The following is a 15272-nucleotide window of genomic DNA, read 5'->3' as shown; positions in this document are numbered from 1 at the left end:
AAAAACTAAAAAGATAGAAAGAGAGAGCTAACGAACTACAATAAAGGTTATGTCTTTAAAGCAGTAAGTTATAACAGGGTGGGAAATGTTTAATATGCACATATGCCTGCAAAGGGGTCACTATCTTTCTGAAAGTAAAGAGCTGGTATTTTTCACAGCATCAGATTTATGGTAAAAAGCCATAAATTGTATTTTTTAATATTATGCTTTTCCCACCCTGGCAGAGAATAAACATGAATTTAGAAGCACAGTAGAAGTGAAAAACAAAGAAAAGGAGAGATAGAAAGCAGCAGAGAAAGACAGAAAAGGTGAATACAGAGCTACAGAAGTGTTTATTGAGCATGCTACAGAGGTAAGCAGAGTACACACAGAATGAAATTAAACAACCGTCAAACCTCCCAACTTTGTTAGAAAATTAATTTTTAATTGTGCCACTTTCAAACTATACTGAATTTTACAATTCTAAAGATGTAAAAACTCAACTAATAGAAAATATACATGACCTTTTTTTTTCCTACATAGACAACAGAATCTATGAATCCTGAAACTAAGTACATCAATTTCAAAAAGTATTGGTCATTTAAACAGAATCAAGGTAACAGTTCAGACTGACAGAGAACTGCTTTCAAATTAACTGGATCTGTAGATTCTGAGCCATGTTTATAGTAAAGTCAGATCAATTTCTAAATACAAAATATTTTGAAGAGATTTATTAAAACTGAATATTACAATGCAAGGTAAATTAAGACTAAAGGCACATAAACTTTGGTCCCACCTGGTTGTCAGTTTTAGAAAACTGCCACAAGATCTCCTGCAAGCATTTGCAGCAAACTTTCTTCATCATTGAAAAATACATGCACCATTTCCTGAACTAGCTTGACCAGTCTGTACATGCTCAGAAATCCACAACCATATTCCATATCTTAATTACAAACTAAAGATGGCAATATATATTGAAATGCACATAAGTCATGTCAACTCCAAACATCTACGAAAAATATTCAGCCACAAACAAGACATTACTTAGTGCTGACATTTATATGATACATCCCACAAGAGTGTGTACAAAAAGGTTAAGATTCCACAATGCTTTTCACGTAGGGCTCAAAGTCACAGAAGTCACTTTTTGTCCTTTAAGAAATTAATATTCTGTACCTTGTTAATTTTAACTAATGCCTACATTCATAACTGAATCTAGACCAGAACCATGAAATACAAAAGGCCTTTTGAAAAAAAGAGCACAAAGCAAAAAGTAACAGAAATCAAATAATGTCATTTTACTCTTTCAGCATAATGCATCTTATCCAATTAAAGAGAAAAGTAAGTGAAAAGCCAGAAGATAAAGAAATCTATCAAGCAGGAGAAACAAAAGCTTAACCTTTTTACACACCCCTGCCTAAACATATTTAAATTATCATGTAACAATGTGCCCCAGACAACCAAATTTGCTTTTTACTAGTTATGCAATTCCAGCAGTACTAGTTTTCCTTTTTAAGGCACGTACGTCAACTAAGTTGAAAAACTGTGGTATTAACTTGAAGTCTTTTAAACAAAATGATGGTTTATCCAAACAACAGTTGAACAACAGCAGTTAGTATCACTGCTTTTTAATTTTTTTTTATTTTTTATTTTTTAAAACAACCAAGGAATGATAACAGCATGGGGAAAAAAAAAAAGAAAAAGACAACAGAAGACAAACTCTGGTCCCCACTTTTCTGAACAGTCAATAGGTGACAACACCAAACAATGCAATACACCCTCACTTTCAATCTGCCTTTTTAAATAGTTGACTTAGAGAAAGAAACTCTCAGATGGTGATTTTCTCCCAGATTGTAATTGTGAAGATCAATCAAAGCCTGAATAGCTTCTTCTACTGTTGACATCTGAAGAAGTGCCATCTTGTGATCTCTTCTGAAACAAAATAATGGCATTAGGAACTCGAACACTACAGGGGTTGCTCCTAATGTTTTCTATCCTCTAGGCACTTTTCCTTAAGCCATGCTGCAAAAATGCACTTAGGCAGTCTTTTGTTAGAGCTATGTACAGAAAAGATACTTACTGAAAAAATTTAAATGCTTTCACAGTGCCTCCAGTGTTAGCAAACAATGTGCGTAGATCCTCTTCTGCTACTGATGGTCTACAGACAGAAAGAAAATAAGCATAAGCAAGAAATTATTAATCAGTTCAGTGTGTTGTGACTCACGTTAATACTACTAGCTTACTGACAGCCAACACTTACGGAATATTGGATAGATGAAGTGTTGCAGAAGGAGGGAATATATTTTGAAAGTTTTTTGAACCAGGTTTCTTGAAGCGATGCAAAGGTGAATTGCCAAAATCCTTAGTCAGCCCTTGGTCATCGAGTCCCTCTCGAGGTAGTTGTACTGTCTGATGTTTAGAAAGGGTAACCCGAATAATCTTTCCATACATTTTTTGTCCATTAAGATGGCTCATGGCTGAAAAAGACAGGAAGTTTACTCAATTCAGTGTTAATTTTCAATAGCTTGTGATACATCACACAAGTGAACAAGAAAAACACCCAAGCAAATCAAAGGGTCAACGTGCTAAAAGACTGGAATCAAGAACTAGGTCTGCAGAATCTGCATGAGTACTTAAAGACCATCACATGTGATTCAGCTGTTGAATTCATTTAGGTTACTGTGCAGACCTTCTGGAATACAAGTGCACGCAGTAAGATTTTGGATCTTGAGGGTAACCAGGATCCAAGACAAACTGACAAATGTAAACATGCTTAGTTCACCTGATTTTACACAGCATAATTTCAAGTACTTAGACTAATGGGAATACAACAGAAAAGTAATCTTACCCAGCTGTGACTGGTTTCCATCAGCCATCTGTATAAGAGCACTGTCTTTCTTATTGTATAAAATCTTCACACGCTGCACATCGCCATAAACACCTTTTCAAAGTCAAAGTAACCCAAAAGAAAAAGTTCATTTTAAAGCCAGTCACCTAAGTAATACATTTTGACATATCAATGGAACATTCAGACGGCAACAAGATCACTCACTCAAACTCAACATTCTCACAAATGAATAAAGGAGATAAAGATTTTGAATAGTGAATTTTGAAAAGAATAATTTCTGATAAACCCTCAAAGCTACGTGAATGAATATTAAATTAAAGACCATGCAAAATATATTAGCATGCATTAAAAGAAAATCTGTGTCTATGGAGAGTTTTAAACAGCAAAAGAAAAACAGCAAAAGATTTACTATTCAACTTTAAGCTGAAGTGCTAGCTACAAATAAGAATTAAGGTGAAACAAAAAAAACAAAACAAAACAAAATCAAATCAATAATAAAAGTATAGTGCTAACAATAACATACCGAAGAGGGTAAACAGACTTTGGGGCGTAACCATCTTTAGAAGGAGAGAAGAGCAAGCAGCGTAAGACAAGAAGAGAGAAGAGTCGAGGAAGAGCGGAGATGAACAGATCATCCATAACGAAGGGTGGTTCCCGCAGAATGGTGAGGTGGTCATGGATCATGGTTTCAAGGCGGTTAATTGGGGCAAGTTGGTCCGAGGAACATTTTGTTCAAGCACAGAAGCATGAACGTAGGGAATGAAGACAGGGAACACAGACAAAGACGAGGAGAAGGGTAAGACAGGGAAGGGCATGGGAATTTGGGTAAAGACAAGGAAAGGGAAGTTGAACACAAAAGGGAAAAGGATGAAATGGGGAAGGGAATACAGCAATGCAGAAGAAAAAAAAATAAGGAAGTGGGGAACAAAAAAAAATAAAATATAGGTCAGTACATAGGAAATGCAGGAATTTGGTCAGAAAATGGTTGGTTTATGTACTGTACAAGAAAAACTGAGTAAAATGTAGTCACCCAAGACAAATATGGGTAAAGTACATTCATATCAAGAGTAAACTACAGCATTTCATCTCAACATGAAAATAAATTAAAAAAGCATGCAATAGAAACTTTAAACTTTGACCTTTAACTGCATAAGCATGGCTGGTTATGAAATGCAGGCAAAAAAATCTTTCAAAATGGCACTCTGATCTAAAACATTTTAACATGCAAGACTGTGGATGACAAAATAGTACCAGATGACAAAAAAAGCTAATGATTTACAGTGACAGAGGCCAGTTAAAAATGGAACAGCTAGACTGATACAAACTTCCCACATTTCATACCAGCTTTCACAGCCATCAAAATAAATGTAAAGGACAGTAAAAACGCAAAACTAAATAGACCCTTTTAGATTTCAGAGTTAGCAAGAAAGATACAGTTAAGGTGAAAATGCTTTGCCACTTTTTTATTATTATTTTTTAAAGACAAATGAGTAACTGCAAAGAAAAAAATTACTAAGAGAGACTGGAAGAGTGCCTCGTCAAGATCTTTGGGAGAACCTTCAAAGAAAAATGTGTTAGAGTAGTTCACATAAATTAAGACCTTAAAATGTGAGATACAAGCATGAAATGAAACAGCAAACAATTAGAAGAAACAAAACAGAAATTCTAGTTTACATGATTATAATTGCAAAAGAAAGCATAGTTGCTATTTTGTAAAAATAAAGTTTTCAATTCAAATGTCAAACATGCAGTAGTTACCACATTTTTCTTACAAAAAATAGGTAGCTGACTATCAAAGGACATTTTAAGTTGTTAGCTACCTGGGAAAACAAAAGTATTTAACAATAATGGCTTTAAAATTAACTTTGGGGGATTATTAAAAAACAGCAAAAATACGTTGAGCTTAAAATCCAAATGTAAGAGGCCAAATGCAAAGAAATTATAAAATACTGACAAATGAAGTGTGACTAAAGAGGAAAAAAACCCAACAATTACAATTGTTTCACTGACCTCTTCATTTAAATTGCTAACCAGGAGGACTGTATTGCCACCAGCTGAAACTCCAGGCATTCCCACACGGCCAGCAGCAGCAGCTGCAGCTGCAGCAGCAGCATTTGGAATAGCCAAAGGACTCAGAGCTCCTGGAACAGCTGCAACAGGAAGCCCTAATTTTAAAATAAAGCATATTTTACGAAACACACACAAGTCATTAAAAAAATAAAAGTACCTTTATCAGCACAAGTGTTGCATACAATGCTCTACAAAGCAGACCATTCTACTGTTAAAGTCATCCAAAGGGTTGTGAAATGGGTTGTTAAATTAACAGAAGGAAGAGAATTATTTTTGATTCAGATCAAGTCTTCAAAGAAGTGATGAGGTGTAAAAAAAATAAAAATCTCTCAGAGCCTTAGCATGAACTAGGTGAGGAGGCAACGTTGTAAATTCAAGACTGAAGGTAGCACCACTGATTATGCTCTGTGGCTTTTGTAATCCGATTCCCTGAAGGCGCATGTTACCATTAGCTAAACCTTCAGCTGTGCTTTTTTTTTTCCTTCTTCCAAGGAAACTCACATCCTGTAGAGCCCTGCTGGTTTTGCCTGGTCAAGTCACTGGGGTACTAGGCAAGCGTGCTACTCCCAGGATCTGTGAAAGGTTCTTGTGACACATATGCACTATACATAGCTTATACAGGAACAGCTTTATCATATTTCATCAAAATTTTATTTTTACATTTCACAGAGTTCAGTAAAAGGACACCGACATAAGCAAAATGTGTAAAAAACAATAAAGAAATATAACTTCAGTATTTTATTTTCTTTTACTGCAACTGGGTTCTCAGATTTCAGTATTTTGGCAAAACTTCTAATGCTTATATGATCACGCTAAGCTAATACAACTTTTGACTAATATTCCAGTATGCTAGGTAGACAGTCTATATATAACTTTTCACTAGGCACCTAAGACTACTTCCCTTCCCACATTAAGTTGTATTTTAAAGGAAGTCATAAAAAAAAATAAATTCTTCAGTTTCAGTGAATGCCCAAGTACTAAGCAGATAATAGTAAATATATTCAACCATTAATTTTTAAAAAGAATAATCCCAGACTTAGTATCAAAAGGAAATACACAGGAAGACAGAAGGCGGGGAGTAAGCATGGTTACAATTTTTTTTTTTTTCTAATTGCCTAGAGAAGATTTCTATCTTCATTCCAACTATTTATGTTTTGTCACACAAATTTGTGAAAAACAAATATGGGGGAGGGGGGCAGCACTGGGGCGGGGGGGAGAGAGACAGATATTGGGGGGGGCTGGACAAATGACCCCTCAAAGGGAACAGGACATCCATCACTGCTTTGCGATATTGCAAATATTTTCTGGTCATTTCGTGTCAAAGCACATACAGAAGAAAAAACAGTAAATGTTCTAAGAAAGGAAATTAAAGACATGGAATGCTTTCTGATAAAGTTTAAAAGATTTAAAATGTTCTCATTCAGGGGTCAAACCAGAGGAATAGAAAGTTCTGAGTAACAACAATTCCAGTCATCTCTCATGCCACAAGATAAAGGGAAAACCTACTTGAATCAAAAGGCAACAAATATGATCATTTATTGCATTATATGTGATATTTGTGGGATTGACTATAATACATAAAAAAAGAAAAACCCTATCTTGTCTTTCTTCCCTCCATCCTGCAAAAACACTTAATAGATTTGAGACTGTATTAGATGGTCTATGGAAACAACAGCCAGTTACATTAAATAGGCAATAAAGTGACATATAATATGCTTCATCACATAAGTCAAGCACTAGCTACCTGGGGGTTAGGAAAGCACTCCCCCCAGGTATGCTACTGTATGATCATCCGTTACGAGGGCTGCGTTAGGTCTTCCATCAGAGAACGCAGAAGTAACACTAGCTGTCAGAGAAAGGATATGAAATCAGATGGACCACTGCTAGGCCAAGCATAGCAATTGCGTTTCTCTAAATACATTTTGTGTGAAAGGAAAGTGTAATACTATATACTAACATATATATTAATAGCAAGATAATAATGTAACATAAATATGATGCATGTTTTGCTCTTTGGTTAAAGCTGAAGAATATAGCTTTACTTCCAAGAAAAAAAATTAATAAAGGATGCAGTTACAGAAAGTACCCCTATGGAAGAAGTAAAGAAGTTTATTCCCCAAATCAGACTGTACTACACAGGGAAACCTGTGAATATCAAATTAAATTTCTCAAACAACTTTAAAAAATCCAGTTCTGTTCTAAAAAATTGTTTTGGAAATTTACTTTTGAGTGCTTTGTATTTCATATGCTGAATGTCATGTTCATTTACACTCATGTATGGCAGAGGTCATAGAGACAGAAATGTGAAGACAGTAAGGTGTGACAGATGCCCACCCGAAGGGAAACAACTTATTTTATACGAGGTCAATAGCAATCATTTAGGTATTAGAAAATGCCAAGATACTAGAGCATTTCAAATCTTCAAGTGTGTATAAGTACCTCTCCCTAACCTTAGAAGCTTTAAGCTGGTCCAGCATTTTTACAAATAAAAGAACCTAAAGATGACTAGTGAAGTTTTTATTGCTCTTTCCATAGTTGGGCAGAGCATAGCCGAGTAATTCATACTTTAAAAGGCAAAATTCTTCATAGCATCAGACTCTCTACAGGACATTCTTTGGTCCCACTAAAGAAGTTAAAAACAAAGATTAATTCAACAGCATTCATATGAAAATATTTTCAATTATTATCCTTTGAAACAGATTACTTTAAGAACCACCATAAGAAGACGCATTACTGGAAAGTGCTAATAAAGCAAGCCAGCAATGACAGAAAGGGATAAAGCTGTGGGAGACCTAACCACAACAACATATTTCCAGCTATAGCATTAAACAAATGTCTAAATTGGAGTTAAAGTATTATTACATATTCGTATTTGCAACTATAAGTAGTTCTTACTTAAAATCTTTTGTTTGTTGCGGTTCAGTATAATACAGTTGCTGTTTATTCAAGGTTTTTTTTCTGTAAGATCTTCTGTAACTTTTTTTGGGGGGGAGAATGTGTATCTCTTCATATAGGATGTGAAAAAAAAAGGAAAGAAAAAAACCAAACCATCTGCTTCTGATATTTCATTTGAAACTAGCCCATTCTGTCCATTAGTGATTTTCTACTTCTTTCAAAAGATAACAAGACTCATTGAAAAGATGTCCAATTTACAGTCTCAAAGATCTCTGACACCTTATTTCATCACAGCTGAGGATGTAGTAGACGAATGAGTAATGATGCATGCAGGCTAGGATCATCCATTTGATTGATACGTTTCTAACCGATTACAAAGCACACATAGACCTTGTTTCTTGGAAAGGTCAGACAAATTACAAAACCAGAGAAAACACAATTTTTGTTCTGTAGGTCTCCACTGCACTCTGATTTGCCATTCTGATTTAAGCAAGTCAAGAATTTTTAATAAATAAGAACAACTTGTATTATGTTTATTAGTTATCATGCAACACACTGTTTAAGATTTGAGGACTCATCTGAAACTACTTAGAAATGTTAGCAACTTTGACAACATGATCAACTGGTATTAGAAAGCTTTGTCACTAGTTTTATTTTAGCTTCCAACAATTACAAGTAATAGGTTTTTGCTTTTTCTGGATATTAATGAAAACATACAAATATTATACACCTTTTTCCTAGCCTTTTGAGGTCTTTTTCCTCAATGAAGTTTAAACACAGCATGTCACATTATTTATTTCCCCCTCAGTTTATCTTTTTGTATGACTTCTGAAATTCAAATTAGTAACGCCATTTTAGTAAAAGGCAAATTAAAGCTATACTAAAAATGTATAATGAACTTGTGTGAAAACCATAGGCAGTAAGAGTAGTCATCTTAATGCAGGTATGCATAACTGTGACTGAGAACTGGATTTAGTCCCTAGTCCTGTTACGAACCTTTTTTGTAACTTTATGTCAAGTAACCACCATCTTTTTGTACTTGTTACTGGCATGCTTCTTACACTTAGCCTGAATGGTTTGGGGGACATAGCAGGTTCTTTTAAAATCTCTGCATAACAGCTTATGAAGCTGGAAGTGTTACTACACTACATCATAAAGTTACATTTACTGAAGAGAAGGGTTAATTCCATCCAGAAGGAAACTGAGATATGTAATGGTTTGGTATTAAGGCAGATTTAAACACCAAGACTAACAAGACTCACATCTTGTCACTAAAACTCAACTCACAAAATTATGTTAGACCTACACCTCACTTCTGACATGTGAATTACAGTATACTGTTAAAAAGCCAACAACAAAAAGGCACCCAAGTTGTACAACTATTCAGCGTATAAAAGCATAACAGAAGCGAAAGTCAGAACTGAGTCCTTACCATGTTTTCCGTTGGTGATCTCATTATATACATATAAGAGAACAGCTACAGCAAGAATTTTAACAAGAATGCCACAGGTTCAACTTATGGTATTCTTTTTGAGCACACAAAAGAACTTGAAGAGCATCACATTAAGCTCAAAATGGAGCTTGACTCTTTCATGGAGGATCATGCCCTTTGGGAACCATTTGTGAATAGGGCATGTCAGACACTCTGAGTATACTCTGAAGACATCTTTATCAACATTACAGAAATAAGAATTCTAAAGCAAATAAAAGGAAATGAAATATTAAGATAAAAGAAAGAAACAGGAGGAAGGTTGCTCCTATCATTCTGTCGTATTTCACACATCACAGTTTGCCAACCTCCACCTTAAAACTCTCGGAACTTTTAAGTGTTCTCACCCTTCTCCTTTTGAGTATCTGAATTAAAATGCAGCTATAAATTTCATGCACAAGCATCCATTTAGGCTTTTGAGGTTTTTCTATCCTTTGTCCTTTCTTATTTATGTCACATATTTTGTGCGTTTTTGCACAGTAAGCAGCTCAGAATGAGAACCCTGTTCTTCCATATTCAAACAAGCACCATTCCCATTTTGACAACTATCCAAATGGCTAAGGTACCAACAGTACTATGGAGCCTTTTTAGAAAGTTGTTCAGCTGTAGAGCTCAAATTCTGTAAAAACAAACAGAAAAGGCAACTAGTAAAAACCCCAAAACCCAAACAACAACAACAAAAAAATCACTGTATCATCATCCTCATTTGACAGATGATGCAGAGTTACAATATATCAAGCTCACCCAACTGGCCATGAGCAGTTAGAAGATGAACCCAGCTCCCTTAAATTTCTTTCAAAACAATGAATGCTTTTACAGAGGAAAAAACCAACCATGATACATAATCTCTACTACTCATCAAAATAAACATGACTGATTTCACTGATGCTCTGAAAATGTTCCACAGCTGCAATGAAAGTTACTCATGTCACGTACCTTTTATTTTCCTGCTGCTTGGAAAAACACTGCATTTAAAGAGGTCCATCCAGAGAGTAAGAATTAAAATATTTAATTAGCTAATATGACTGTCATCTTCATAATTTTACTAGCAAAAAAATTTAATATACACAAAAGAATGAGCCTGATTAAAATCAAAAGGTTAGAAAACTTACGTAGTTTTGTAGACAGAAATTACAAAAGCATCGAAGTGACTTTCAGGCCTAAAATACTAGAACATGAAGTCCACTAAAGCTAAAGTCACTTGGAAAACTGTAACAAGTATAGTAACCCCAATTACTAAACATACTGAAAGTGATGCAATGATCCAAGCATCCTCAGAGTGTAACTCCACTATGCCAGGCAAATTAAACCTGTTAATTTGATGCATACTATAAGCATTATATACAAAGAAATGCATTAGTAAGCCTGAGACCAGAAAGCAACTTCTCAAGATTCAGGAAAATGTCAGAATTAGAGTTCCATAAGTAATCCTATATTTGGCACCATTTTATAAATCATGAATCTTCAACTCTCTCTCTCCTGAATCCCTGCCTTACAACAACTAATATGATATGTCTTTAATTAATAAGCAGCTTCTTTACTTTGTTTTTGCCTCCTTACTACTCATAGTGCATCCCCATGTCTATGGTCTAGTCATTACGTGCTGACAAAAGAATTACTAACTGCCTCAAGGGCATTTCTACAGTACTCTATGGTGTCAAACTTCTTCACAAACACTCATCCACCTTCCCTATCAATCCATGAAATGAGAGGTTTCATTTTTTAAATGATGGGAAGTTAAAAGAGAAAAAAAAGAAAATAAACTTTAGCCACAGGTTCTTCAGAGACTTTAGATTCTTACGGTATTTTTTACTTTCCAAAACATCTGCAGTAGCTACAAGTGACACACCATTTTTCAAGTCATACTCGAGGTTGTGCAGTCAAGCACTCCAAAATTTGTGGGAGGTGGGCATGTGTGGAATTTACAACTAGATATGAAGTAGAAATCAGTAGCCTTAACTACAATATTCACCCTTTTCCTGGGCTCACATCATTCACTAAGTGCCTTCTAAATTCTGAAAAACACAGAGAGTAGAGGCCCCTCTTTACTAGATTAAATCTGACTTACTCCAAGTTGGCCCATCTTGTACAAAAAACAAGGCATGAAATATATGTTGTTCTTAAGTTTTCTTTAGAAGAAAAATGGGAAATGATGAAAGAAAAAAAGTGAGAAAATACATTAAGTGGGAAGAACAATGATCACAGCATAATAAATCAGGTTTTATAAAAGTCATGAGATTATGTCTGAGTACTATTAAATTTTGAAGAGTGAAACGTGTTGTCAAAGAACAGCAACTTGACAGAAGTAGGAGTGAAACTTACGCAATGAATTGTGATAAATTAAAAAAAAAAATTACAAATTTCTCCCAAAGCATGCATTAATTATTTTGCTAATAGTCAGAGGATATATTTATCTGTATTCTTTCCCAGAGCATTTCACCTACTTCTTCTGATGAATTCAAAAGCTGACAGTATATTAGAACTCATGTACCATAGCACTAGAAGGCAACTACAGGGTTTTTTTTTTCCTTTTATCTACAGAAATCCCAGACTAGAACTTTTATTTCTTTTTTTTTAAGCAGAGAGCATAATCTTTCCTCATTGAAGGAAACCAACAAAATGTTATTTTCATAATCTGATATTACAAATAAGCATTAGCATGAATGAAACATGCAAATCACATTAAGTCTGTTACAAACTTGGGTAGGAGTATGAGCAAGGTGGGTAGTAGCAGCTGACAGGAACACATGAAAGACAGGAGGACAGATTTGGGAATAAAAGTAGGACTAACTTGACTTTTCCTTACACTTTGTGAATTTTTCATTTTGTCATGCATTCTCTCACTCATTTATGCAGGACTTCTAAAGACAATATAATTGTGTTACTACAATTCAGATCACAATATAGACTGAACCCTGAATGGGCTTTTGGACACTATCATAATTTAAGATCTTTAACTGTTAGAAGGATTAATAAACATTTTCATCAAGTAACTTTGCAATACAAAAGAACAACGTCAGAGTCATACCTAGAAGAGACGTCTCCTTTGCAAATGCCGCAGCAATGGCTGGGTCCAGCGCTGGCTGTCCATCACCAGATGGAAGATCAGGACGAGTGTAGTCCCTGCTTTTATCGTTGTTGTACTTGACATTCAAATTCACCAATTTGGAAAAATCAATCCGTAGGGTACAGCAAGCATTATAAATATTTTGACCATCTAAGGCCTGGAAAAGGGAGTCAATTTATTTAAAAAATATACAATACAGGTTGGTTACACAATTATTTTTGTTTGGTTCTTGTTGTTTTTTTAAATAAGGTCAGCATATAGATATTTATCCATCTTACCATCTAGCTTAAAACCAATTACGATTAAAATGCATTAACCTCTTTTAAAATGATTCCAGGAACCTTGATGTTTACTTCTCTTACCTAGATATGCACCAAAGTGGCAAATACATTTTAATGCAGTCAAACTTAAAAGTTAGGCTGTTGAATATTGATAACTAACCTGTATTCCACAGTACAGCTTTAATTCAAGACATAATGCCAAATAAATTTCTCAAAAAAGAAAAAAAAAAAAAAAAAAAAAAAAAAAAAAAAATCACACAAGTACTCTTTTATATGGAAAGCTGACCTGAGGGTGGGGCAGAAATCTAGACTTAAATACCATGTTAGACAGCTATCTGTTAAAGCAGAATATTTACATTGTTCCTGCATGTTTTCCTTCTCCCCTTCAAGGTAATTAGTGCCAAAATTGAAAGAAAAGCAACTTTATCTGCTAACCTAATGTTACTAACACGTTTTTTAAAAAAATCCTATTTTCACAATTAATTGGTACTTCTGAAAGGATGCCTATTAACAGTGAAATTCACATGAACTCTTACCATGACACTACTTAGAACTCTATGAAAACACTCTCTAAAAAGACCTAATTATGTGTTTTGTCCATCTTCATTATATACCAGGCAAATTGATATACCTGGATTTTATTCCATTTACATTTTGGGCACACCTTTCTTTCAGTTGAAGCACTAAAAGCTAAACATGAGAGATTTTAAAAATGGACATTTTTGTAACTAAGTTGGTTTATATTCTTGAGAAATGCTAGGAAGTAAAGATACAGCTCATCCTAAAAATTAATCCATTCAATCAAGTCATTATATTAAATATAAAACTACCTCATATATACACATGGTGAAAAACACAAATCACACCTCCAAATACAAAAATCAGATCTTTTGTTTCTCTTGATTAATGCTGGACTGAAATGTACCACTTCTGAACCTGAGCTAGCTCTTGCACAGCTAGCTTGGTTACAGCTGCAGTGTACTTCCCAACACATTAAAGTTCTGGTAGGACTTGTTATTTTGAGCCAAGCACTGCACAAACCTAGTATGCCTGCTGGGTATGGAAGCAACATAGCTATTTTCACACAGTCATGCATCTGGAAACTGAACATACTGCAGACACCTTTCTGCTAGGTCTGGGCCAGCAAGGCTGTCCCTTCCCACAAAATGTATTACCACAGTTCACATCTCCAGGGCTTGTGAAATTACCACCATTATGAATCAATGTACAAGAATAAGTCAGTCAGTATTGTTAGAACTTCCAAGTAGCGGGAAATTAAAATAATACCAAAAAAAAAAAAAGTATAGAAACCTGACAGTCTAGACATCGTCTCAAAAAATACTTAGCAATTAAAGAGAAAATCCTGTGCTTGAAACTCAGCTTAAACAATGCTTTATACAATACTGGCAAAATAAAATCTACTGTCTGATTCATAGAATACAAGCTGAGGATTAATTCTGTATTGTTGGGGTGGTGGCGGGTGTCACCATTACAGAATACAGTTTGCTAGCTCTTTTACATACAGTGGCAAAGCAGAATCCAAGACTGCTAATGTTGGTATTTGGGAAAAAAAATCTCACTTGGAACACTTACATCTAATAAAAGTATACACCAAGAACCCGTCATCACTTTTAGAAGATTTCTTACCTTCTAAAATCGACTAAAATATGGATTAAAGGTAGGTCCAGTTTTTGCAGCCAGAGCTTACTTCTTATCAAAGACGATGCCATTGCCATCAAGGAAATACCCATTCACATAATGAAGAAAACTACATACAAATGAGACCAAAAGGCAGTATCCTCTAGCTTTGCCCAAATCACAGGACCATGACACAGAACTCTAAGTCTTTAAAACACAATCAAGATTCATATTATACCTCTGTATGGAGTCTGCAGACACACTGATTTATGGCTGGCAGAAGGCTGTGAAGTTGATGTAAATCTTTTAGTCTTAAAAAAGCAGCAAACCAAAATATACCTGCGTTCATAGTTTCCAGAGTAGTTGATGTTTAAAGGGAGCTGCATAAGTAACTAAAACTTAAACTGAATCAGCAAAAATTCCTCTTTCTGACAAATTCAAAGTGACCAAAAGCACATACAAAAGAATACTGCACAAGAGAAATCCCCTGTAGTTGGGACACAGACACTCTGAAAGAACATCCTGAACCAGAAAGGAAGGACACACACTCTTAATAAGCACTGTAGTCACACTCTGGGAAAGGCTTCTTGCAACAGATCAAAACCAAATCACCCCACCCACCCCTGCCAACAGCAGACACCTCCAACACCAATGCACAAAAGATTACCAGCAACTAGGGTTTTTTCAAGATTAACTGTTCACATGTAAAGTTACAACTGAATGCGTATCCTGAGCTCCTTCTTATATGGCAATAAAAAAAGGTGCAACAAACCCTCAAAACCTGTTCCTCTCAAATAGACATCCTGAAAAAAAACGAGAAGACAGTAGCCATTGAATGTTATTGAATGTACATACGGACATCATCTCAAAGAACTCTAGTTACTGCTAAGAAACTTTGCTTTCTTTGAGCATTTATCTCTGCACACATTCACATGTGACACAGTACCACACCACACACATGCCAAACCAAGGAGATCAAGTACCAAGCTCTACAAAATGTGAGTA

General features: G+C 35.1%; 1 protein-coding gene across 3 annotated transcripts in view; it reads right to left on the bottom strand.

Annotated features, from left to right (window-relative positions):
- Nucleotides 1–403: 403 nt before the first annotated feature.
- Nucleotides 404–15272, bottom strand: part of PTBP2 (polypyrimidine tract binding protein 2) — a 54885-nt gene continuing 40016 nt past the window's right edge. The window contains exons 8-14 of one of the 3 annotated variants that reach the window (XM_010582671.1): nt 12310–12505; nt 4838–4992; nt 3351–3384; nt 2828–2920; nt 2240–2456; nt 2060–2137; nt 404–1911 (exon numbers count right to left, since the gene is read on the bottom strand). In XM_010582671.1, coding sequence (XP_010580973.1) covers nt 1779–1911; nt 2060–2137; nt 2240–2456; nt 2828–2920; nt 3351–3384; nt 4838–4992; nt 12310–12505 — 906 coding nt within the window. In that variant the 3' untranslated portion in view covers nt 404–1778. The remainder of the gene's footprint in view (nt 1912–2059; nt 2138–2239; nt 2457–2827; nt 2921–3350; nt 3385–4837; nt 4993–12309; nt 12506–15272) is intronic. The other 2 variants (XM_010582672.1, XM_010582673.1) reach the window with 2 other exon arrangements.

The sequence above is a fragment of the Haliaeetus leucocephalus genome, unplaced genomic scaffold (genome assembly GCF_000737465.1).
Source record: "Haliaeetus leucocephalus isolate CR32 unplaced genomic scaffold, Haliaeetus_leucocephalus-4.0 Scaffold848, whole genome shotgun sequence".
NCBI lineage: Eukaryota > Metazoa > Chordata > Aves > Accipitriformes > Accipitridae > Haliaeetus > Haliaeetus leucocephalus.
Note: the sequence above shows the minus strand (reverse complement) of the source record. Positions and strands in the feature narration are given on the sequence as shown.